At 36.3% G+C, this 26417-nt stretch overlaps 1 protein-coding gene across 1 annotated transcript; it reads left to right on the top strand.

Annotated features, from left to right (window-relative positions):
- Positions 1–23393, top strand: LOC124402768 (myosin-7-like). The gene is made up of 39 exons (XM_046875982.1): positions 1–123; positions 239–300; positions 400–607; positions 1144–1287; positions 1380–1536; positions 1818–1845; positions 3633–3738; positions 3909–4001; positions 4098–4161; positions 4395–4493; positions 4575–4678; positions 6394–6532; positions 8179–8297; positions 8392–8541; positions 10042–10212; positions 10362–10671; positions 13807–13877; positions 13958–14163; positions 14263–14386; positions 14460–14596; positions 14675–14930; positions 15026–15268; positions 15346–15522; positions 15590–15735; positions 15821–15911; positions 15986–16375; positions 18380–18506; positions 18705–18823; positions 19623–19819; positions 20470–20653; positions 20821–20986; positions 21068–21192; positions 21265–21573; positions 21658–21861; positions 21953–22249; positions 22566–22670; positions 22854–22949; positions 23028–23162; positions 23284–23393. The coding sequence occupies exons 3-39, from the start codon at positions 407–409 to the stop codon at positions 23302–23304; spliced, it is 5811 nt and encodes a 1936-aa protein (XP_046731938.1). The 5' UTR covers positions 1–123; positions 239–300; positions 400–406; the 3' UTR covers positions 23305–23393.
- The last annotated feature ends 3024 nt before the right edge of the window (positions 23394–26417 follow it).

The following is a 26417-nucleotide window of genomic DNA, read 5'->3' as shown; positions in this document are numbered from 1 at the left end:
TCTGGGTATACTCATAGGACGTGTGTGACCTCATAAGATTGAAGTGGTAGAGGCTATAAATTAGATCTCAGCTCTTCACCAGTTCTTAGTGCAATAAAGTACAGCAATTGCACCCGCTATTGTGTGAGTTTTCCCAATGTTTACCATAGACTTTAAATTTTTCTAATTTTTTTACCAATTCAACGTGTTTTTGTATACTGCAAAAGTGTGGGAAGTCTTGACCTTTGTTTTTTTTTAGGTTTACTAACAAAGCACAGGAATTTTCATAATCTTTTGTATCCAGTAAGACATCAGTAATCAGTAAGTATATTTCTGTTCAAATTAAAAACTGTATTTGCAAAGGCCGGTGCCCTATAATTTTTATACACTGTTACCAATTTGACTTTTTTTTTTTTTAAGAATAACAATGGTGGATGTTGAGACTTCAGTGTTTGGGATAGCAGCCCCTTACTTGCGAAAGTCTGAAAGGGAACGCTTAGAGGCACAGACTCGTATTTTTGACATGAAGAAAGAATGTTTTGTGCCTGATCCCGTGGAAGAGTTTGTTAAGGCCACAGTTTCCAGTCGTGAAGGAGATAAAGTGACTGTAGAGACTGAATCAGGAAAGGTCAGTTTAAAAACAGTCATTTTATATATATATATTACATTAATACTAGTTGCTTTAAAATCTCTAATAATTATACATAAATGAAGGCTTTTGAATTTTTGAACTGCATTAACAAAAAAACAAATCTTTTAATTTTAACCTTATTATTATAATATCTTATTAAGTTGAAAAGTCATGTATTGGCATCTAGTAAAACTTGAAGTTATGTTTTATATAAACTACATCTTGCACTCCTCATAGGTATGATTTGGAGTATTTTGGAATAGAAAATAAATATAAATGCTTAAATGAAATTCATATTGCAATAGCGATTTTATTTCCCAGATACAGTCTAAACAAAAAAATAAAAAACAAATAAAAAAGAATGACATTCTTACATGCCCAAAAAAACATCATTAAAAAAGTGATTGGCACTACTTTATTGCTAAGATGTTTACAGAATTTCAAAGATGGCAGTTTCTATAAAGCATATGTCATATATTGACAAGAAATATATTTTAAAATAGTAATATTCTGAACTCTATATTGTTTTTTAGACATTGACTTTCAAGGAAAGTCAGATTTTGCAACAGAATCCTCCAAAGTTTGACAAAATTGAAGACATGGCCATGCTGACTTTCCTGCATGAGCCAGCTGTGCTATATAATCTCAAAGAGCGTTATGCAGCATGGATGATCTATGTAAGTACATGAAGGTGTTTCAAACTAAATTAAAACATGTTCATTATTATTTGAAATAACAAGCAAAATGCATATCTGTTTTTTTCTCAAAGACATATTCAGGACTGTTCTGTGTCACTGTCAACCCCTACAAGTGGCTGCCAGTGTATAATCAGGAAGTGGTTATAGCTTACAGGGGCAAGAAAAGGAGTGAAGCACCTCCGCATATTTTCTCCATTTCTGATAATGCTTATCAGTATATGTTGGCAGGTATCTGATAAACATATAATAGTAATTCCTCCGCACCAATAAATAATACTACTAGGTTAATATTAACAATAATATGACTTAATTTCATTTCTATACAAATGCCTTTTAAGAAATCATACCTTTTTCAAGGATTATTAATATTTGGGGGGTTTATTATAAAAAAATTCTTGAATCTTTAAAAGAATATAAAATGAACTGTCAGGAAATGGTTGATTTTTGCAAATATTGTATATAATGTGATTTTTGCAGAGTGTGTTCTGTTTGTTTCTTTCTATACATAGACCGTGAAAACCAGTCACTCCTGATCACGTAAGTTACTAATAAGCCATGGTTTTATTCAATCATATATTTTCTCCAAAAAATGGGGCATTTATGTCTGAAGATAATTGAGGTTTCTCCACATATTTGAGAACCCAAGCTATTAATCTTTACAGTCCTTTCTAAAAGTACTGGAACACTTTTAAGAAGCTTTTATTGCCATTTGTACAATATATTGCTGACCCAGTAAACAGTAAAAAGAGACAACGTTCCTCCAGAATCCTGGTGCTACATTGAACAACATAGAAATACAACACACAACTTAAAGCTACATAACAGAACACAGAGTTTAGGACTAAAGTAAGTGTCTTTGCCACATAAAGTGCATCGTGTGCAACCTAGTGCAAAAAGTGCAGACAAAAACAGACAGACAACACAAGACAGTGTGAGACAGATACACAAAACACTAAATAGTGCAGACCAGTAAACCTATTGTATACTCTAATTATACAGTAATGTGCAAAAAGAGGACTATAAAGGGCTATAAACAAAAAGGACTATAAACAAGAGAGTATATGTAAACATAAACACAATGCAGTGCAAAAACAGCAGTAGCAGCAGTCGAGAGGTGTTAAAAAAGCATGTCAACCGTATAATATGATTCGAAATAAATAATAAATGGTGGTGGAATAAATTGAGTGAATTGAGATGCATAATGAGATAATCAAAAGATATATATGAGACAGTAGATTAGACCAAGGTAAACCACAGAAAACAAATTAAACATGTGACTTTTCTTCCTTCAGTCTCACAGAGCACACCAGGGCAGCAAAGAAACACCTGCCAGTGTTAATATACTGTACCTTGAAAATACTGTACCTTGAATTCTACCTTACTATATATATATATATATATATATATATATATATATATATATATATATATATATATATATATATATATACAGTGGAACCCGGTTATGTCAATGTCCTAGGGGGTTGCCAAAAAGCATCGAGATAACCGATGATCGAGATAAACTAAAATCAAAATGGCGGCAATATATTAACGTGCTTGAAATTTTTTTATGTACATGATGTGCGTTAATAAATGAGAATGTGTATGCACGTGTTTTGGGAGGGTTTTTTACACAACATCGTTGTCGCGATTTGTTTGATGAACGCATGCTATAAAAATGTACATACAGTACATGTTTGTTAACTGTCAGGAATCCACCTGCCCCTTCGGCGTGGCAGCTGCTTTCTCGGCCGCTTTCTCTGAAGCTCCCGGCTTCAATCGCGCACATATGGTGCTCGTTTATCACTCATCACCAGCTCCTATTTAAACTTCCACACTCTCACCGTCTGTTATTGTTGCTATATGTTGGTTCACGGCGGTCGTTGTTATCGCTCATGCGTATCCCGGTACGTGCCTTCCCACCGGCACTCCTACCAAGCGCGGCTTTCGCCTCCCGTTCATCGCATAACATTTAACAACAAAAGGCATATGTGCACTAACTAACAGCAGAGATTCATCAGTATACAATACGTACAACATTGTATTGGCTTGATTTTTCTGCCACTTTCGCGAGTTCTTCTGCGGCTGCACAGCGCCGATCGACATAACTGACGTTAAATGGCAAATTTTTCCCCCCTTGTGCTCGAGATATTAGGGTTCGGCGACATAAAACATAAAAAACCGATAAAAAAATGCTTAGACAAAGCGAGAATTTGGTGGTTCCACTTCAAAAACGTCGACTTAATAGGGTTGTCAAGTTAACCGAGGTCGAGATAAGTGGGTTCCACTGTATATAAAATGCCATATGTATGTGTTTTATGTAGTGGAGAATCCGGTGCTGGGAAAACTGTAAACACCAAAAGAGTCATTCAATACTTTGCCAGTATTGCAGCAAGTGGGCCAAAGAAGGACTCATCTAGTCAAAACAAGGTTCCCATTTGTATTAATATATCCCTAAAATATGTAATATGGAATCATTATATATGTACTGTGTGTGTGTGTGTGTGTGTGTGTGTGTGTGTGTGTGTGTGTGTGTGTGTGTGTGTGCATGCGTGTGCGTGTGCGTGTTATCTAAAAATGAATGAACTTCTGTCTTCCAGGGGACTCTGGAGGATCAAATCATCCAGGCAAACCCTGCATTGGAGGCCTTTGGCAATGCCAAGACTATAAGAAATGACAATTCTTCAAGATTTGTAGGGATTTTTTTATTATTACACTTTTATTAGTATACCAGCATTCCTCTTTTGAGTGAAATTATTTGATTTTTGCTGTAATAATTTTTTTTTCAGGGCAAATTCATCAGAATTCACTTTGATACAAGAGGGAAATTGGCATCAGCTGACATTGAAACTTGTATGTTATTCCTCACTTCTAAAACTGTAAAAATGGCAAAGTCACTAATATCAATAATCAGTTGCTCCAGTAGTTTACATGTATGTTTGGTTTATTTTATATCACAACATCTTTTTTGCTATATCAAATTCATCACTGCATTTGCAAACCATACATTGCATCACAGATATATTTTATCTGATATAAACATTTTTGTATAAAATGCCACTTATTTCACTCTCATCTTTAATAAGATCTGCTGGAGAAATCTCGTGTGACTTTTCAGCTCAAGGCAGAGAGGGATTATCACATATTCTATCAAATCTTGTCAAACAAGAAACCAGAAATACTTGGTTAGTATAATAAATGAAGGAAATCCATAAAGATTAAATAAAGTTCTGGTTTAAATGGCATAATATTTTTCTTTCCTACAGAGATGCTATTGGTGACACCAAACCCTTATGACTATGCATTCATCTCTCAGGGAGAAACCACAGTTCCTTCTATTGATGATGCTGAAGAGTTAATGGCAACTGATGTAAGTCTCTATGTTCAAGCTGTTTGTTTTCAGTTAGCTAGCAGTTAGATCTCCAATTCTGGTCCACTTCACTCTGTTTTTCTGATACATAGTTCTCATATAATTTTTTTTTTTAATTATTATTATTGTGCTAGGTCACGTATATTGAAATCTTGACGTGAAATCTTAACAGACTACGTTATTAAATGTTGACAAATATATTTAATTCTTTATATTTAACAAGGTCACTTTTAAAGTTAACAGAGTGCCAGATTTAAACCTTAGTTTGGCTAATGTGGGATGTTCAAAATTCACATGCGTGTGGTTGTTCAGGTGTCCACAAATATTTAGCAGTATAGCTATAGTCTCAAGTTTCATAAAGAAATTTAGTAAAACAGTATGTTTTTGGTGGACTTTATTTTGTAATGATCATAAAGCAGATGAACTGAAAGTACTCTGAATAAATGTAAAACAAATCTGCTTTATTTAAGCACTGCATTTTAAAACAAGAGATACTTTATTACATAAATTGTTTCATTATTGACATAAAAGCTTTCTACTTATGTAATCGATTTACAGTTTTTCTCAGTTGCTTTGGAGCATTTTTCAAATCAGAAATGAAATTCTTGTTCAACCTCCACATCATTTAGTCCACTTTTGCTCATCTTAAAAGCAAATATTTCTTGTTGCTTTGATCAAATTGAAAATGCTTTTGTAAATTCATTTAATAGATTGTATACAATTATTGTCTGCTGTTTCCTACATTATCAGTTGTTTATGTCATGTTGATCAAAATATATTATACTAGTTTCATATATATATATATATATATATATATATATATATATATATATATATATATATATATATATATATATATATGTAGCAAATATTTGTTTTATATTATACTAGTCTTAACCCCCAAAACATCACGGCATCGGTTCATTGTAAAAGTCATTGAATGAAAAATGGTTCAACCAAGTGTCATCATCTGTCATCTAAAATGTCATTAAACTTTTTTTTTTGTTAATTTGAATTGAATTGATGAATTATGCAGATGATCTTTAATTATCTTTAATAATCAAGGAGTTCTCTAAAACAGGTCAATCTTGTGAACCTTCATTTGGCAACAGAGCAAAACACAGAATTACAATTTCTAAAAATGGATGAACAACCAAGAAACAAACAGACACTATTACAGTACAGTAAAGGTGTGAATCCTGTCCGGTCTCTTGCAATCAATATAAATCAAATATGCAATCAAATAAATCAATTTGTGCTGCTGAAATGTATAGATGTTAAAGAGAAGAAATTCAACGTTTGTGCATTTTCAATCACTGTAATACAAACCATAGTTTATATCAAATACTGAACCTGTGCAGCGTCATACTGACAACACGACTAAACACTTTGATGATTTTGTTTGTGAACAATGACAAAGGAACTTTTCATTCTGATGGCAATGAGATGTTCAATACTTACTTTTGGGACACGAACTAAGGATTTTGAAAAAGGAACAGGCTTTGGCAAAAAACCTATTGTATTGTGCTGTTTGTACAAATTGTTTTGAGAATGCACTTACTGGTTTGCAAACACTAAGGTCATTCTAGAAATGCTCCAAAGCAACTGATAAAAACTGTAACTGAGACATTGTTTTTAAGAATTATTATCTTAAATAATTTTAATGTTACTCTGGTTATGAACTTTGCCTTTAATTTACATTGCTCCATTTACAGAATGCTTTTGATGTACTTGGTTTCACACAAGAAGAAAAAAACTCTGTGTACAAGCTTACAGGAGCCATTATGCACTATGGTAACATGAAATTCAAGCAAAAGCAGCGTGAGGAGCAGGCAGAAGCTGATGGAACTGAGGGTATGTATTATTCATAATTTTGAAACAAAAATCATTAATGATCTACAGTGCTGTCAAAATGAAATTACACCTTATTTTAATTTTATGGTTTTATGTATCAGAACATAATAGAAACATCATCTAGTCCTTAGACTAAAATTAGATAAATACAACTTCAAACTAGCTCAATTCAATTCAAAAATATTTATTTGTATAGGGCTTTTAACAATGAACATTGTCTCAAAGAAGCTTTACACAGATAATGTGGTGATAAAAATTAATTAGTTTTTTTTAGTAAGTGCAAGTTTGTCTCTGATGAGCAAGCCAGGGCGACTGTGGCAAGGAAAAACTCCTCGAGATGGCATAAGGAAGAAACCTTGAGAGTAACCAGAATCAAGAGGGAACCCATCTACATGAAGTATACCTTATGATTTGCAAGCCTGTAAACCACAATTAGCAGCAGTAACTCAAAGTAGGCGTGTTATCTATGATCTCATCAGTCTCTCACATCATTGTGGAAGAATTTTGGCTCACATTGTTTTAAATGTTTCGTCAGTTTTTTTTTCGTCAGTTTGTGGGCATTTGTTTATGCACAGCTCTCTTAAGGTCCTGCCACAGCATTTTAGTCAGGCTGAGGTCTGGACTTTGACTGAACCATTGCAACTTAATTCTGTTTTTTTTTTTAGCCATTCTGTTGTAGATTTGCTGGTGTGCTTGGGATCATTGTCCTTTTGCATGACCCAATTTTGACCAAGCTTTATCTGTTGGACAGATGGCTTCACATTTGACTAAAATACTGCCCAATGTACTTAAAACTTGGTATGTGCTGTTTGTGCTGGCATTGCTGTGCATTATGTCTAAACAGATCCACTTTGGTCTTATCTGTCCTAAAGACGTTGTTCTATAAGTATTGTGGTTTGTTCAAATGCAACTTTTAAACCTAAGCCATGCTGCAATCTTGTCTCTGAGAGATGAGACTTTAATTCAAACAATCCATACTTTTTCAGTCTTTTTCTAATTGTACCAAAATGAACTTTAACATTTGACATGCTAACTAAGGCCTTTAAAATCTGAGATTTTTTTGCTTTATTGTGTATTTTGCATTTTTTCTGAACATTGCATGGTCTAACCTTGGGGTGAATTTGCCAGTACATCCACTCCTGAGATTATTGGTAACTGTTTTAAATGTTTTCCACTTGTGGAAATTATTAGTATTGAGTCAAATGCATTTTTTCTACATGGTTTCTTCATTTCATCTTTATTTTTTGTAAAATAAATAATAGCACTGTGCAAAATGTCATGGGTTGTTAATCTGGGGTTGTATTTACCTCATTTTAAGACGATAAGGACTGTATCATTTTTAAAACCATATAAATCAAAGAGGAGATGATAGATAGATAGATAGATAGATAGATAGATAGATAGATAGATAGATAGATAGATAGATAGATAGATAGATAGATAGATAGATAGATAGATAGATAGATAGATAGATAGATAATGTAAACATATGTACAGTAAATAAATATAAAGTCTATGGCAGTGAAGAGATGTTTAGACACTGCTGAAAAGAACAAGTTAATACGGTATGGTATGTCTATGGCAGTAAAAATCATTTTTGCATGACTGTAAAACAGAAATACAGAAATCTTTTTTTTTGTTTTTAGATGCAGACAAAGTTGCTTACCTTATGGGCCTGAACTCTGCAGACCTTATAAAAGGTTTGTGCCACCCACGAGTTAAAGTAGGCAATGAGTGGGTAACTAAAGGGCAAAATGTCCAACAGGTAAGCACATTTTTATATTGTACCTTCGACAATACACAAAAATACATATTTTTTTTATGCTTAAGTTTTCAATTACTTATGATGGTTCTTACAGGTAAACTACGCCGTTGGTGCTCTGTCCAAAGCAGTATATGAGAAAATGTTCCTCTGGATGGTGGTCAGAATCAATCAGTCTCTGGAAACAAAGCAGCCACGCCAGTATTTCATTGGTGTATTGGACATTGCTGGTTTTGAGATTTTTGAAGTGAGTGCATGAATATCAGAACCATACGTACAGTATCCTCTTAGAACAGTTATTATATAAGGTGTAATATTTTGTGTAATTTAAACATGTTAATATTACTATTAACCATCAAGCATCTCACAAACTTGCATTTCAGCAACCATTTTAGTATATCTTCTCAAGGGACAATACTAGAAGACTAAAGGAAACTTATACATATACTGTATTTGAGTACTCAATGTGCAGCTTGTATAGCAGTACAGATTTACTGTCCTCTGAAATTAACTCAACATACAACCATTATTGTCAATATAGCTGGCAAGAAAAGTGTGTACACCCTAAGAGAACATGACAAAACTGTGTCCAAAGTGTCAATATTTTGTGTGAGCACCATTGTTATCTAGAACTTCCTTAATACCCGTGGGCATGGAATTCACCACAGTTGCACAGGTTGTTTCTGGGATCCTCTGGCACTCCTCCATAATGGCATCACTGAGCTGCTGGATGTTAGACATATGGCACTTCTCCACCTTCCACTTGAGGATGCCCAAGAGGTGCTCAATAGTGTTTAGGTCTGGAGACATACTTGACCACTCCATCACATTCACCTTCAGTTTCCTCAGCAAGGCAGTTGTCATCTTTATTATTATATTGGAAAACTGCTATTCGACCTAGTTTCTGAACGGAGGGCATCATGTTCTGCTTCAGAATGTCACACAAGCCCCCCTTAATTAACTGCAGCTCCATAGTACCAGCAGCACTCATGCAGCCCCAGGCCATGATGCTACTATCAACAAGCTTGACTGTAGGCGAGACACAATTTTCTTGGTACTGCTCGCCAGGGTGTCACCACACATGCTGGAGATGCTGAGCCAAACAAGTTTATCGTAGTCTCATCAGACCACAGGACATGGTTCCAGTAATTCATGCTCTTGGACAGGTTGTCTTCAGCTAACTGTGCTTTCTTGTGAGCTAGCTTCAGAAGAAGCTTGCTTCTTAGGCGTATGGTCTGAGCACTGACAAGCAGACCATCTGCTTCTGCAACCTCTAAAGCAATGCTGGCAACACTCATACATCTGTTTTCTGAAGCCAGCTTCTGCAGCTGATGCATATCATGAGAACTCAACTTCTTTGATTGACCCTTTGATCAAATCCTTTGCCATGAGGTGCCATGTTGAACATTTAGTGGTCAGTATGAGAGAATTGTACTCAAAGCACCAAATTTTAACTGCTCCAATACAAGATAAACAAATAGGTATGGTCCTGTCAAGCAGACAAAAACATGAACATGATGAATAGGACATGTGGCTTTGCATGATTAAAAGATGTACAGCCATTATCACTTAGGGTGTACTCACATTTGTTGCCAGCTTTATTGACAATAATGCCTGTATGTTGAGTTAATAATGGTTGTATGTTGAGTTTTACTATACTTTTGTTTACTATACTATTTCTGTAAGTGTGATGCAAAAGTTTTTCAAAACATAAATGCACACTAATATTTCAATCATATATTTACAGTATAACACATTTGAGCAACTCTGCATTAATTTTACAAATGAGAAACTGCAGCAGTTTTTCAACCATCACATGTTTGTGCTGGAACAAGAAGAGTATAAGAAAGAAGGAATAGAGTGGACATTCATTGACTTTGGCATGGACTTACAAGCCTGCATTGATTTGATTGAGAAGGTGGGTTATTCATAATTAATTTAGTTTTAAACATTAGTTTAATACATAATAAATAGGTCAAATTTAAATATTTTACTCTACTTTATAGAGATATAACCATTAATATTTACTCACTGCTAATCTAAATAATTATTTTTGTTTTGTTTTAGCCCATGGGTATCATGTCTATCCTTGAAGAGGAATGCATGTTTCCCAAAGCCACAGATGCCACCTTTAAAACAAAGCTTTATGACAACCATTTGGGTAAATCAAGTAACTTCCAGAAGCCAAGGATTGTAAAGGGGAAACCAGAGGCTCACTTTGCACTTGTTCATTATGCTGGCACTGTGGACTACAACATCAACAACTGGCTTATTAAGAACAAGGATCCACTAAATGAAACTGTAGTAGGACTCTTCCAAAAATCTTCACTGAAACTTCTGTCTATCCTGTTTGCAAACTATGCTGGGGTAGACTCAGGTAAGTGGTTTACTCAGAGGAGATGAGAATTACCTGGACATCTTTAGCACATGTACATGTATGCTGACAGCTTCCAAAACATTACAAAGTAAACTGTCTATCCAACAACCATATTTCACTTTTTTGCCTTTGGAATGCAGTATGGTATTTTCAACTTAGCAGCTACAATGCATTTTTTTTTTTTATATCTTATGAGTAATAATAACTTTTATAGTAATAAATATTACTACTATGTTTATAATTAAGCTGCTGGTGTTCTCAACAGATAAAGTACTATGACCATATTTGCTCTGCTCAAGTGCTGAATGCAGCGTCACTTTGTGTTTTGTATATTTTAACAATAGGCTAGCTTTTTTATTGCTAGCAATAAACAAATACCACTTACAGAAGCATCACATTTTATAAAAGAGCCTGCTTTCTAAGTACTACCTTCTATCACTCTAAGGCAATCGGAAGACCAGGTCATAAAATGAAGCAACTCTCTATCTCTTCATGCTACCAAGTGTTAGACAAAAACAATCAGCCCTGTATTTTTTACATAAAAACTTTCTTTCGGCTTCTCCCATTAGGGGTTGCTACAGCGGATCATCCGTATTCGTGTTCCGCATGTTCGATTTGGCACATGTTTTTACACTGGATGCCCCTCCTAACGCAAGCCTTCCCATTTATCCGGGCTTGGGACCGGCACTAACAGTGCACTGGCTTGTGCAACCCTAATGTCTGGGTTTGGTTCCCTGACCGGGAATCGAACCCGGACCGCGGCAGTGAGTGCGCCGAATCCTAACCACTAGACCACCAACACCACAGCTTAAAGGATAAGTGTAGGAAATTGGAGGTTAGGGTTGGTATTTTAAATGTTGGTACTATGACTGGTAAAGAGAGAGAGGTAGCTGATATGATGGAGCAGAGAAAGGTTGTGTGTTCAGAAGACAAAGTGGAAAAAGAGTAAAGCCAGGAACATTGGAGGTGGGTTCAAACTGTTCTAACATGGTGTGGATGGAAAGAGAAATGGCATAGGGGTGAACATGAAAGAAGATTGAGGTAAGAGTGTAGTGGAGATTAATAGAGTTTCTGATAGGGTGATGAATGTGCAGCTGGAAGTTGAAGGGGTAATGATAAATGTCATCAGTCCCTATTCTCCACAAGTGGGTTGTAAGATTGAGGAGTAAGAAAAATTCTGGAGTGAGTTAGATGAAGTGGTAGAGAGTGTACCTAGGAATATAAGTTTGCTGATTGGGGCAGACTTCAATAGCCATGTAGGTAAAGGGAACAGAGGTGATGAGGAGGTGATGGGTAGGTATGGCTTTAAGAAAAGGAATGTAGAAGGGCATAAGAGCGGAGGAAGTTGGTGAACACAGGTGGACTATATTTTGTGCAGAAGAGGCAACCTGAAAGAGATTGTAGACTGTAAGGTGTAGCTAGACAGCATTGGAAAGTGCAGGAAAGCATAAGGAGAAAGAGGTTGGCAAAACAGAACTGGGATCGGCAGAGAGAGGAAAAAAGTAGGCAGGGTTACAACGAAATGCAGCAGCAGGTGAAAAGGGAAGTGGCAAAAGCTAAGGAAAAGGCATATATTGGGCTGTATGAGAAGTTGGACACAAAAGTAGGAGAAAATGATTTATACCGATAGGCCAGGTAGAGGGACCGAGCTGGGAAGAATGTGCTACAAGTTAGAGCAATAAAGGATGAAGATGGAAGTTTGCTGCCTATTGAAGAGAGTGTGTTGAGAAGGTGGAGGGAGTTTTTTGAACAGCTGATGAACAAGGAAAATGAGAGAGAGAAGGGTTGGATGATGTGGAAATAGTGAAGCAGAAAGTGGATAGGATTAGTAAGGAGGAAGTGAAAGCAGCGATTAAGACAATGTAGAGTGTAAAGTCGGTTGGATCAGATGACATACCAGTAAAAGTGTGGAGATGTTTAGGAGAGATGGCAGTGGAGTTTTAAGCCAGATTGTTTGACAAGATTCTGGAAGGTGAAAGGAAGCCTGAGGAATGGAGAAGGAGTGTGCTGGTATGAATTTTTAAGAATAAGGGAGATGTGCAGACCCGCAGTAACTACAGGGGAATAAGATTGATCAGTCACACCATGAGTTTAATCAAAAGAGTAGTGGAAGCCAGGCTGAGAGAAGAGGTGACCATGTGTGAGCAACAGTATGGTTTCATGCCGAGGAGGAGCACTACATACGCAATATTTTTGAATGAATTTGAGAATGTTGATAAAGAAGTATAAAGAAGGCTAGAAGGGGTTGCATTGTGTGATTGTGGATTTAGAGAAAGCATACGACAGAGTGCCAGGAGAGGAGTTGTAGTATTGTATGAGGAAGTCAGGTGTGTCAGAGAAGTATGTGTGGGTGGTGCAGGACATGTATGAGGACAGTGTGACCGTAGTTAAGGGTGCAGTAGGAACAACGTACTGGTTCAAGGTGGAATTGAGACTGCATCAAGGATCAGCTCTGAGACCTGTTTGCAGTGGTGAAGGACAAGTTGACGGACGAGGTTAGACAGGAGTCTTCATGGACTATGATGTTTGCAGATGATATTGTGATTTGTGGTGAGAGTAGAGAGCATGGTTAAAAGAGCCTGGAGAGCAGGAGGTACACGCTGGAAAGAAGGGGAATGAAAGTCAGTAGGAGTAAAACAGAGTACATGTGTGTGAACGAGAGAGAAGGCAGTGGAGTGTTGTGGTTGCAGGGAGAAAAGGTGGTGAAGGTGGATGAGTTTAGATACCTGACAGATTGTCCATTTGCAAACAGCCTTTCTCATTATAAAATTGTTAAGAGATAGCCCTTTTATCCTTTTCATGGAGCTAATTACTTTTTATATGCATATAAAATATGATTAAGCAATCAAATAAATTCTTTTAAGAATCAAAACAGAAGAATAATCTGAAAACATTTACAAAAATCAGAAAGAAATCTGAGTATAATGACTTCTGGTAGCAAATTGGGTGGTTTTTGGAGTTGTAACATCTATGGCAGACATCTACAGTGCTGCTTATTTGGAACTCGTTACCTATAAAGTTATGTTACCTATATAGTTGAAAAAGGCATATAGAAGTACTAAATGGCATTCACACAATGCAAATTGTGTGCTGTAATGCTCACTGGCACTAAAAAATAATGCTAATATATTTCAGCAACTGATTCAGGCAAAAAAGAAAAGAAGAAGAAAGGATCTTCTTTCCAGACAGTGTCAGCACTTCACAGGGTATGTCCACAGAGAATAATTGTCTTGACCAATTTTTGTTCCTTGTACCATACCTACTTATTAATATTGCTGACTTTCAGGAAAACCTTAATAAGCTAATGACAAACTTGCGCTCAACTCATCCACACTTTGTACGCTGCATCATTCCCAATGAGACCAAGACTCCTGGTGCAATGGACAATCCCCTTGTTATGCACCAGCTTCGATGCAATGGTGTGCTGGAAGGTATCAGGATCTGCAGAAAGGGTTTCCCCAACAGAATCCTTTATGGTGATTTCAAACAGAGGTACTAGAATGTAACATAAATAGCATAATCATAAAAAAATTACTGTATAAAAACTTGCATTTGTAATATATATGGCCAATTTTATATGTAATATTTTAGATACCGCATTCTTAACCCATCTGCAATCCCAGAGGGACAATTCATTGACAGCAAAAAAGGGGCTGAAAAACTGCTGGCTTCACTTGACATAGATATCCAACAGTACAAATTTGGGCACACTAAGGTAAAGGTTTTGTGTAATTAATATCTTATTTTAAAACTTTTCAATATAAATTACATTAAATATTATATTTCAGGTGTTTTTCAAAGCTGGCCTGTTAGGTCAATTGGAGGAAATGCGAGATGAAAGGCTATCTAAAATATTAACAGGAATCCAAGCCAGGTCACGTGGGCTTCTTTCAAGAATTGAGTATCAGAAGATGGTGGAACGCAGGTATGTCTGTCAAAACCTTTTTTTTTTTTTTTGATTTTTTAACTAATTTCTCTGTTAATTATTTTTTTCACCTCAAAGGGATGCCTTGCTTGTTATCCAGTGGAATGTGCGTGCATTCATGGGTGTCAAAAACTGGCCATGGATGAAGCTATATTTCAAGATTAAACCATTATTAAGGTCTGCTGAAGCAGAGAAAGAAATGGCCAACATGAAAGAGGAATTCCTAAAACTCAAAGAGGCTTATGCCAAGTCGGAATCTCGAAGAAAAGAGCTTGAGGAAAAAATGGTCTCACTTCTCCAAGAGAAGAATGATCTACAGCTTCAAGTGCAGGCGGTAAGGATAAAATTGACCTTGAAATGGTTAAAACCTCAATTATTCCAAATTATTTAGGTAAATTATGAACACATTTTACTGCCTAATGTACATAGGAGCAAGACAATCTTTGTGATGCTGAGGAAAGATGTGAAGGACTAATTAAAAACAAGATCCAAATGGAAGCCAATGTCAAAGAGCTGAATGAAAGACTGGAGGATGAGGAAGAGATGAATGCAGAGCTAACAGCTAAAAAAAGAAAGCTGGAGGATGAGTGCTCTGAGCTCAAGAAAGACATTGATGATCTGGAGTTGACTCTGGCTAAAGTGGAAAAGGAGAAGCATGCAACAGAGAATAAGGTCTCATACATCAAGCTTCACAGTAAAACAATATAGAAAACTTTAAAGCAATTTTCTCAAATTCTGCTATCTTATAGGTAAAGAATCTGACTGAAGAAATGGCAGCTCTGGATGAAATCATAGCCAAATTAACCAAGGAGAAGAAAGCCCTGCAGGAGGCTCATCAGCAAGCATTGGATGACTTACAGAGTGAGGAGGACAAAGTCAACACCCTCACCAAAATCAAAGTCAAACTAGAGCAGCAAGTTGATGATGTAAGTGAATAATACTTAAATAGCAAATGTTTTTTTAAATATAATTTAAATTCTTGTATTTCATCAGTTAGAGGGATCTCTAGAGCAAGAAAAGAAGGTTCGTATGGATCTTGAAAGGGCAAAGAGAAAGCTGGAGGGTGACTTGAAGTTGGCCCAAGAAAGCATAATGGACCTGGAAAATGACAAACAACAACTAGAGGAACGCCTAAAGAAGTAAACAAAGAGAAACATTTGAAACACTACATATTATGTGTGTATGTCTACTGATAGTAACTGATTTAATTTGACTTTTTTTTAGGAAAGATTTTGAAATCAGCCAGCTGAATAGTAAAATTGAAGATGAGCAAGTCATCATTGTGCAACTCCAAAAGAAAATTAAGGAGTTGCAGGTATTTAATTGTCTTGTAGTTTTAATGTATAATGTACAAAATGAAGAACCCTGTGCAAGTCCTGTTTGTTTTAGGCTCGAGTAGAAGAACTGGAAGAAGAGCTTGAGGCCGAACGAGCTGCTAGAGCCAAGGTGGAGAAACAGAGATCAGACCTGGCGAGAGAACTTGAAGAAATAAGTGAGAGATTGGAAGAGGCTGGAGGAGCTACTGCGACTCAGATTGAAATGAACAAAAAAAGGGAGGCAGAGTTTCAAAAACTGCGCAGAGATCTTGAAGAGGCAACGCTGCACCATGAAGCCACAGCTGCAACACTTAGAAAGAAACAAGCTGATAGTGTGGCTGAACTGGGTGAGCAGATAGATAACCTGCAGAGGATCAAACAAAAATTAGAGAAAGAAAAAAGTGAGCTAAAACTGGAGCTGGATGATGTGGTCTCCAGCATGGAACAGACTGTAAAGTCAAAAGTAAGTTTTTAGAATAATTTTAAATATACAATTCCTAATAATACATTTTTAGGTAAAGCATCCTGACTGACAACCAATTGTGTAATGAATATTTTTTATTTACTGGCCGGGGTTTAGGACAATACTATGCAGTACTGGAAAATAAATATTACAATATAGGTGGATTCTTGCAAGTAGTTTATCTTTTACATTTATTCAAAATTGTACATTTACAGTGCCTGTCAATAGATTGAAAACACTGAATCTTTTATTGTTTTTAAGAGACATGTGAACGTTCCTTTTGTTTATATGTAAGAAAATAGGTAGTTCAACAGTATGAATATTTTCTTTAATCAAACAAATATATAAATGTACAGATGTGAAACATTTAGCTGAAATACTTTGCCATACCTCTTCGCTGGAAAGAAAGGGAATGAAAGTAAGTAGAAGTAAGACAGAGTACATGTGTGTGAATGAGAGGGAGGGCAGTAGAGTGGTGCGGTTGCAGGAAGAGGAGGTGGAGAAGGTGGAGGAGTTTAGGTACCTGGGGTCAACAGTACAAAGTAATAAAGAGTGTGTTAGAGAAGTGAAGAAAGGCATGCAGGCAGGGTGGAGTGAGTGGAGAAGAGTGGCAGGAGTGATTTGTGATAGAAGGGTATCTGTGAGAGTGAAAAGGAAAGTTTAAAGGACTGTGATGAGAGCTGCGATGTATGGTTTAAAGAAAGTGGCATTGACTAAAAGACAGGAGGTGAAGCTGGAGATAGCAGAGCTGAAGATGTTGATGTTTTCGTTGGGAGTGATGAGGATGGACAGGTTTAGAAATTAGTTTATTAGAAGGACAGTGCATGTAAGATGTTTTGAAGACAAAGTGAGGGAGGCGTGATTCAGATGGGTGGGACATGTGCAGAGGAAGGACATAGGGAATATCGGTAAAAGAATGCTGAGGATGGAGCGACCAGGAAGTAGGAAATGAGGAAGGCCAAGGAGGAGGTTTATGGATGTGGTGAGGGAAGACATGCAGGTAGTTAGTTTGAAAGAGGCAGATGTAGAGGACAGGGGGTTATGGAGACTGATGATCTGCTGTGGCGACCCCTAATGGGAGCAGCCGAAAGAAGAAAAAGAAGAAGAAAAAGACTTTGCCATACTTCTTATAAAACTTTCCAAAGTTTTACAAAGTGTACTTCAATAGTTGGATATTTTTCAAACAAGTTCATCCCAGTGCAGTTCAATAGGATTTGGTTCTGTGATTGGACAGGACATTCTGTGATAGATAACACTCCTGCCAAATGTTTGCTATCTAAATAATGGTTACAGAGCTTGTATGCCTCAATGAATTCTCTTATTGTATGGTGAAGTTGGTTCCAATTAGCCACCGTGCAGACAGAATTGCATGGCATTAAAATATGGAATGCCAGCTATGTTGGTTCGGTATGGCTTTTACCTATAATAAGTCTCCAACTTTTTCTTCTGTGAAAGAAGATACATAAACTATTAAGCTTCCACCTCCTTGTTTCGGCTCTGAGGCAGAATTTAGCTTCTCTTCTTTCTTCTTACATCAGTTGTTCTGGTAAAACCAAAAACATCAAATTTGGACTAATCTGTCATTAGAACTTTGTTTCAGGCATTCACTGCTCAATTCTTCTGTGGTTTTGCCTTTTTGCTAGTTGGTTGCATATAAACAAAAGGAATAAAGCATGTGTGTCAAAAACAATATTTGATAAGCAATCTGATAGGTAGTACGATGATGTTAGATTTAAATATGTCGATAATGGGAATCCAAGAATTATTAATGCTCATATAATAGCATTCTAAATAGTGATACAAATTAACATTTAAAATCTATAAAGAAATATTTTTAGTTTTAAATATATAGAAGCAATTGTTATGGTTTAATGTGTCTCCACTGTAGTAAATGTGGTTTATAACTCATATATAGAAAATTGATGTGTCGGTTGTTGATTAACTATCATAATGATCGTTATTGTGTTTACAGTCTTTTAACGTTATACATATTACATTTAATAGACTAGCTTGGAGAAAATTAGCAGGAATTTGGAGGACCAGCTGAATGAATTCCGAAACAAGTTTGAAGAAAACCAAAGATCCCTCAATGATTTAGTAACTCAGAAGGCAAAGCTTCAAACTGAGAATGGTATGTTGAGAATGGTATATTGCTCTAACTTTAAGACAAATATATGTATTTAAAAAAACAAAAAACATAAATATATATATATATATATATATATATATATATATATATATATATATATATATATATATATATATATATATATATATATATATATATAAAATATGTATTAGAAATTCTACTATGTTACAAAAACCATAGATGAGTTTTCAAGACAGGTAGAAGAAAAGGAGTCACTAATCTTCCAGCTTACAAGAGGAAAACAATCCTACTCTCAACAGCTTGATGATCTAAAAAGGCAGCTTGAAGAGGAGGTTAAGGTAGAGTATTGCATATTTTATATGAATTTTATTTAACTGTGGACTAAGCTTGTAACATTAAGATGGCAAAATATTTGACCCTTTAATTCAAATTACCATCAGTAAATAATATTTTACTCATTGGTCTCATGTGTCTTGTTGTTTACAACTGCCCTTGACATAAAAACAAATTTACATAAATCTGAATTTACATGCAGTACATGTAGAAAATAGAAAAGTATAAAATGAGAATAGATGGCAGCCCAATATGGACATTATTTGGAATAAAGTACATATATGTGCAGCTCTACAACAGTGGTTGAAGGTACCCAGAGTAAAGTTAAATTGTAGTTAAATAATAATAATAATAATAATAATAATAATAATAATAATAATCAATATATTTATGATATGTGTATATTAACCAGAATGTGAGGGTGTAGATTCAGTCCTAGGTGTTGCCTGGGTTAGGCCTGTGGTGAGAAACTTTGCCTAATTTTATCTGTGCGGTTTTTCTGGGAATCGCAGGCTTTAATGACCACAAACCAGAGAATCCATTGTTTGGATGGCTGATCACTGTTCAGTTATCAGATGCCAAGAGTGTGTCGAAGATTATTATGGATATTATGTTTCTTTTTATTCAATCCTGCTTACATTGGAAATGTGTATGTCAAAAATGAAAGCAATTTTGGCAGCAGTGAAAATTACTTTAGGACGAGTTTATGATGCCAAAAAACAAACTACTTTGGCAAAATATTGCTATGTAACCTACTTGTACTGAAATTATATTTTTTGCATTATTTGCCTTGAACATTCTCAGGCCAAGAATGCCCTTGCCCATGCATTACAGTCTGCTCGGCATGATTCAGATCTACTCAGAGAACAGTATGAAGAGGAGCAGGAAGCAAAAGCAGAGCTGCAACGTAGTCTCACTAAGGCTAATGCTGAGGTTGCTCAATGGAGAACCAAGTATGAAACTGATGCTATTCAGAGAACAGAAGAACTGGAAGAAGCCAAGTAAGGCATAAAAAAATCTACTATGCACTATGTGTCAACAATTTGAGGGATAAAGTTAGTCTCTGAAAGAGTATACACAGATTATACACTGGATAAAATTTATTTTTTAAAGAAATATATTGAAAAAACAATTCCTGACATGTCCACTGTCAATCTTAGAAAGTGAAAATAGCTTGGATATTGTTACATTTATATTTTTGTATGTAAGTAAGGTGACTGTGATTTGGTAATTTTTCACAATATTATGGCAAATATATTTTTGATGAAAAACAAGTAAACGCCACAGGCCCCAGTGGCCACAGTAATGCGTAACAGTGGTCCGAATGTATCAGGCACAGAAACATTATTGGTGTTTAAAAATCGTGCAATTTTGCTGGCCACACTAGGGTGCACTAGTTCACTCCAACACTAAACTTTATAAAGAACATCTTATTAATTTTTATCACCACATTATCTGTGTAAAGCTGCTTTAATACAATGTTCATTGTTAAAAGCAGACAACAACAAATAAAATGAATTGAATTAAACTTGAAATAATATAAGCATTTTGGTGAAGGGCTGTGCATAGAAATTGTAATTGTACATTTTAAATGTGATTTAAATTAAATGAAAAAAATTTACACCAGATTTATAAGATTTTGTTTATGCAGAAAGAAACTTGCTCAGCGCTTGCAGGATGCAGAAGAGGCCGTGGAAGCAGTAAATGCTAAATGTTCCTCTCTTGAAAAGACCAAACATCGCCTTCAAAATGAAATTGAAGATCTCATGGTGGATATGGAGCGATCTAATGCAGCTGCTGCAACTTTGGACAAGAAACAAAGAAACTTTGATAAGGTAACTCCAAACAATAGTTTATATAACTAATTACAACTTCACAAAATTACAGTAATGTAAAGAATTCTCTTAGAATATTGAGAGTTCTTGATATTGCAATTATGTTTTAGATGTTTTAAGAGGATGGTATTTCTAAATTCTATGATTACAAATGTTCTTTTTTTAAGATCCTTGCTGAGTGGAAGCAGAAATATGAGGAGTCTCAGTGTGAGCTTGAAAGCTCCCAAAAAGAAGCCAGATCTCTGAGTACTGAGCTTTTCAAGTTAAAGAATTCATATGAGGAATCTTTAGATCACCTGGAGACTTTAAAGAGAGAGAACAAGATCCTCCAAGGTGCATAAATGATTAAATATGCATAATTTGAACCATATAATACAGGAAATCATTTAACATGGTAATCCTTTTTTTTTCTAGAGGAGATAACTGATCTGACTGAACAACTCGGTGAGAGTGGAAAGACAATCCATGAATTAGAGAAAGCACGTAAACAGCTAGAGCAAGAAAAGTCTGAAATCCAATCTGCACTGGAGGAGGCAGAGGTAAATATATTAAACAATATTTAACTGTGGATTATAAAGTGGCATTATTTTCACTTTTTTGTTTTTGTGCAGGGCTCCTTAGAGCACGAAGAGGGCAAAATACTAAGAGGTCAGCTGGAACTTAACCAGATAAAGGCTGAATATGAACGTAAATTGACTGAAAAAGAGGAGGAAATGGAGCAGACAAAGAGAAACTTGCAGAGGACAATTGACACCCTGCAAAGTTCTTTTGAGGCCGAGACTCGTAGCAGAAATGAAGCTCTTAGAATTAAGAAGAAAATGGAGGGGGATCTTAATGAGATGGAGATCCAACTAAGTCAGGCCAATAGACAGGCTGCAGAGGCTCAGAAGCAGCTCAAAATAGTTCAATCTCACCTCAAGGCAGGAAATATATAATATAATAATTAATACAAATAAATACAGTGTATAATGTAACAAATATCTAAACAAAGTTTTCTAATTTAGGATTGCCAGATCCAGTTGGATGATTATATTCATGCTAATGATGATCTGAAGGAGAACAATGCCATTGTAGAGAGACGTAACATTCTGCTACAGGCAGAAATTGAGGAGCTCAGGAATGTACTAGAGCAAACGGAGAGAGTACGCAAGCTTGCTGAACAGGAACTTTTAGATGTCAGTGAGAGAGTTCAGCTTCTGCATTCACAGGTGAAACCCTGCTTTCTTTCTTTCGTGTCTTATTGCTTTTCCTCCCATCTTTAATAAATAAGCATCGTGACATTAACTTTTTAATTTATAGAATACTAGCCTCCTGAACCAAAAGAAAAAACAAGAAGCTGACATTAATCAGCTTCAAAGTGAAGTGGAGGAATCATTTCAAGAGTGTAGAAATGCTGATGAAAAGGCAAAAAAGGCAATCACTGATGCTGCCATGATGGCAGAGGAACTGAAGAAAGAGCAAGATACCAGTGCCCATCTGGAGCGAATGAAAAAGAACATGGAACAAACAATTAAAGACCTCCAACACCGCTTAAATGAAGCAGAGCAAATTGCCATGAAAGGTGGCAAGAAGCAAGTGCAGAAGCTGGAAGCCAGGGTAGGTACAGTATTATAATGCACTACAAAATTTTTAAATAATATTTGTAAACACTACTTTTTAAATACTGAATGTTGGTTTCATCTAGTGTCAAAACCCAGGTTTGTAAAGCTTATGACAGTTAAATGAATGGGTCATGAGTAATGTACTTGAACAAATTTTACAATTCAGCAATTACCTTTTTTATTATGTAAACATTCATGGGTAAATATGACAATCTAAGCCATTGTACTGTACTCAAGATAAATTGTGCTCTACTTTACTCACTAAATTTATTTAATTTTCTATGTGTATAAATTCATAAAAATCCATTCAGGTAAGAGAGTTGGAGAATGAACTTGAAGCAGAGCAGAAAAGAAGCAGTGACTCTGTGAAAGGAATTCGCAAATATGAACGTCGCATTAAAGAACTTTCCTACCAGGTTTATTTTTCATTTTTCTACTTTTTTCAAATTACTAATTTAAACCAATATAACGGTCATGCTGTTAACATTTAAAGTTAGGGCATTTTCATCTGTGAGTACCAAAAGCTGTGGTGAAGGCTAACAGGTTAAAAACACATTACATAAATTAAATATGATTTATTTTCAACTGATGTCCTCTAGTCTGAAGAGGACCGCAAAAACACAAGCCGTCTCCAGGATCTGGTGGACAAGCTGCAAATTAAAGTTAAGGCTTACAAGCGAGCTTCTGAAGATGCTGTAAGTATCCTGATCAGTAGAAATAATTTGATAATGATGGTTGTACACTTAATTTGATGTGTGCATTTATTATCGTAGGAAGAGCAGGCTAATGTTCATCTTGGAAAATTCCGCAAACTGCAACATGAGCTGGACGAAGCTGTGGAGCGAGCTGACATTGCTGAGTCCCAGGTCAACAAACTGCGTGCAAAGAGCCGTGAACCTGGGACAAAGGTTTTTTTTTTATTTACAGTTTTTACCTGTGTAATATATGTGATATGCAGTATTGTAGACTGTGATTATATAGTTAGATATAGCCAATGACTGTATACTTTTTCTCTTTTTTTTAATACAGAAAGGCTTTGATGAAGAGTAAAGCTCTAGACATCCCCTGAGACTATATGCACACTCCTGAACTCATGCACAGTCCAGCATCACTAAATAAAGTCACTAATTGCAGTCTGACTATTGTGTGTTTTCTGAACATGAGCATTTATATGTGGGAAATGAATATATGTTTAGAAATATGAAGTTTAAAGTTCTGAAGTGAAATTGGAAGTAAACAAACATTAATTTGCATAAATTCCAAACTATCTACCTTGATAATTCAATGTCTTTACACACAGTGTCAATATACACACAGTGTCAATATACACACAGACCAGGCATCACTTTATGACAATATAACATAATGACCTGTAAAGCGAATAACACTGATTATCTCTTCATCCTGTCACCTGTTAGTGGCTGGGGTATATTAGGCAGCAAGTGAACATTTTGTCTTCAAACTTGATGTGTTAGAAGCAGGAAAAAATGGCAAGCTTAATGATTTGAGTGAGTTTGACAAGGGTCAATTGTGAATCCTAGACAACTGGGTCAGAGCATCTCTAAAACTGCATCTCTTGTGGGGTGTTTCCTGTCTGCATTGGTCTGCATTGATCAGTATCTATGAAAAGTATTCCAAGAAAGGAACAGTGGTGAACCAGCGACAGAGTCATCGTGATCAAAGATCATTGATGCAAGTGGGGAGCGAAGGCTGGCCCATGTGGTTTGTTCCAACAGCTACTGTAGCACAACAAAAATATAGCATTATATAGCATAAATCAGGTCTAGCTTATATAAAATACAGTGCCCTTCACTAATACTTGTACTCATTCAAATATGAACAAAGATGTGAACAATTTGTGTCACAATTATCGACACCCTTATGAATTCATATGAGCAAAGTACATCTGAAGTATATTCCCATTTATATTGGGTAAAAACAGGAAATTGCTCAATCATAACATCCTGTTTCACAGGGATATAATTAAGTTCCAGGCAACTGGAAATATGAACCTGGAAGAGGATGTGTGTCCAACCACTGGAAGGATCACAGATGGAGAATTACAGAACTTATTGTAATTGCATCTTAGGGTCAATTCTCCAAAACTACAATCCAATGCTTCAAGAAAAAAGCCTCTTCTAAACTCAAACTCAATGCTATGGTCAAGGCCACATAAACCAAGACCAAGACCAATACCAAGACTAGAGTGTGCCAAGACCAAGAAAATATTGCGAGGATTTGAGTCCAAGACAGGATAAAGACCAGGGCAGGGTGAAGCCAAATCATGACCAAGACAAGGATTTCTCATTGTTGAAATACAGCAAAAACCTTTAACAATGCATCTAAAATGTTTGTAATTTAATAATAACTTTATTAATTTATGTTTGTATAAAATTAATATCATGTTTGCAGTCATGCTCATATTTGTGAAACAGCTCTCTTGAACGTGTGATATTGCTTAATTATATCAGATGTTATTATATAAAAAAACAAGCATGAAGCATGGAGATGTTAAGGAGAGATGGCATTGGAGTTTTTGACCGGATTGTTTAACAAAATTTCGGAAGGTGTGAGGATGCCTGAGGAATGGACGAGGAGTGTTCTGGTACCGATTTTTAAGAATAAGGGAGATGTGCAGACCTGCAGTAACTACAGGGGAATAAAGTTGATCAGTCACATGATGAAGTTATGTCCATCTCAATGTTAATGAAAAAGTATAGAGAAGGTCAGAGAGAGTTGCATTGTGTGTTTGTGGATTTAGAGAAAGAATACAACAGAGTGCCGAGAGAGGAGTTGTGGTATTGTATGACATAGTCAGGTGTGTCAGAGAAGTATGTGGTGCAGGACATGTATGAAGACAGTGTGACAACAGTGAAGTGTGCAGTAGGACCGACAGACTGGTTCAAGGTGATGGTGGAATTGCATCAAGGATTGGCTCTAAGCCCTTTCCTGTTTGCAGTGGTGATGGACAGTTTGACGGACGAGGTCAGACAGGAGTCTCCATGGATTATGATGTTTGCGAATGATATTGTGATTTGTGGTGAGAGTAGAAAGCATGGTTGAGAAGAGCCTGCGAGCTGGAGGTACACGCTGAAGAGAAGGGGAATGAAAGTCAGTAGGAGTAAGACAGAGAACATGTGTGTGAATGAGAGGATGGGGTGTGGTTGCAGGTGACAAGAGGTGGAGAAGGTGGATGAGTTTAAATACCTGGGGTCAACAGTGCAAAGTAATGACGAAAAGAGTGCAGGCAGGGTGGAGTGGGTGAAGAAGAATGGCAGGAGTGATTTGTCATAGAAGGGTATCTGCAACAGTGACAGGGAAAGTTTATAGGACTGTCGTGAGACCTGCTATGTTGTATGGTTTAGAGACAGTAGAACTGACTAAAAGGCAGGAGGTGGAGCTGGGGGTAGCGGAGTTGAAGATGTTGAGATTTTCATTGGGAGTGACGAGGATGGACAGGATTAGAAACAAGTTTATTAGAGGGAAAGCACATGTAGGACGTTCTGGGGACAAAGTGAGAGAGGTCTGATTAATTTGTTTTGGACATGTGCAAAGGAGGGGCATGGGGTATATCGATAGGAGAATGCTGAGGATGGAGCCACCAGGAAGGAGGAACAGAGGAAGACCAAAGATGAGGTTCATGGATGTGGTGAAGGAAGACATGCAGGTAGTTGGTTTGAAAGAGGCAGATATAGAGGACAGAGTAGTATGAAGTTGGATGATACGCTGTGGCGACACCTAATGGGAGCAGCCAAAAGAAGAAGAAGACGATCATAAAAAAACAAGCTCTCATACTAGTGATTTTTGTGATTATGTATTGAATGTTGTAGCCGGTATTCCTTTTTGTGACATTTTTTGGCACACTCCCTCATTTATTTCTGACCTGGCAACAGAAACAAAAGAAAACTAATTATAAATAACTTATTAATTGTGTGGCAGAATAAGTGATTGGAGCTCAATTGGGAGAGGCGGACACCAAGAAATTATGACCCTATCCACTAGTTGGTTTGGGTGGATGCTGAGGAAAAGTGTCCAGAACCATGAGAGTGTTAGTGAGCCTTAGGTGTGAGTACTGGAAAAGACAGCGGCAGGGCAAAACTAAAAGTAAAATTAAGCCCTGCGAAATAAAGAAAGCTCTGCTTGGTGAACTATTACCTGTTTTT

Source organism: Silurus meridionalis, chromosome 20 (assembly GCF_014805685.1).
Source record: "Silurus meridionalis isolate SWU-2019-XX chromosome 20, ASM1480568v1, whole genome shotgun sequence".
In the NCBI taxonomy this organism is placed as follows: Eukaryota; Metazoa; Chordata; class Actinopteri; order Siluriformes; family Siluridae; genus Silurus; species Silurus meridionalis.
The sequence above is the reverse complement of the archived record's forward strand: the minus strand, read 5'-3'. Positions and strand labels throughout refer to the sequence as shown.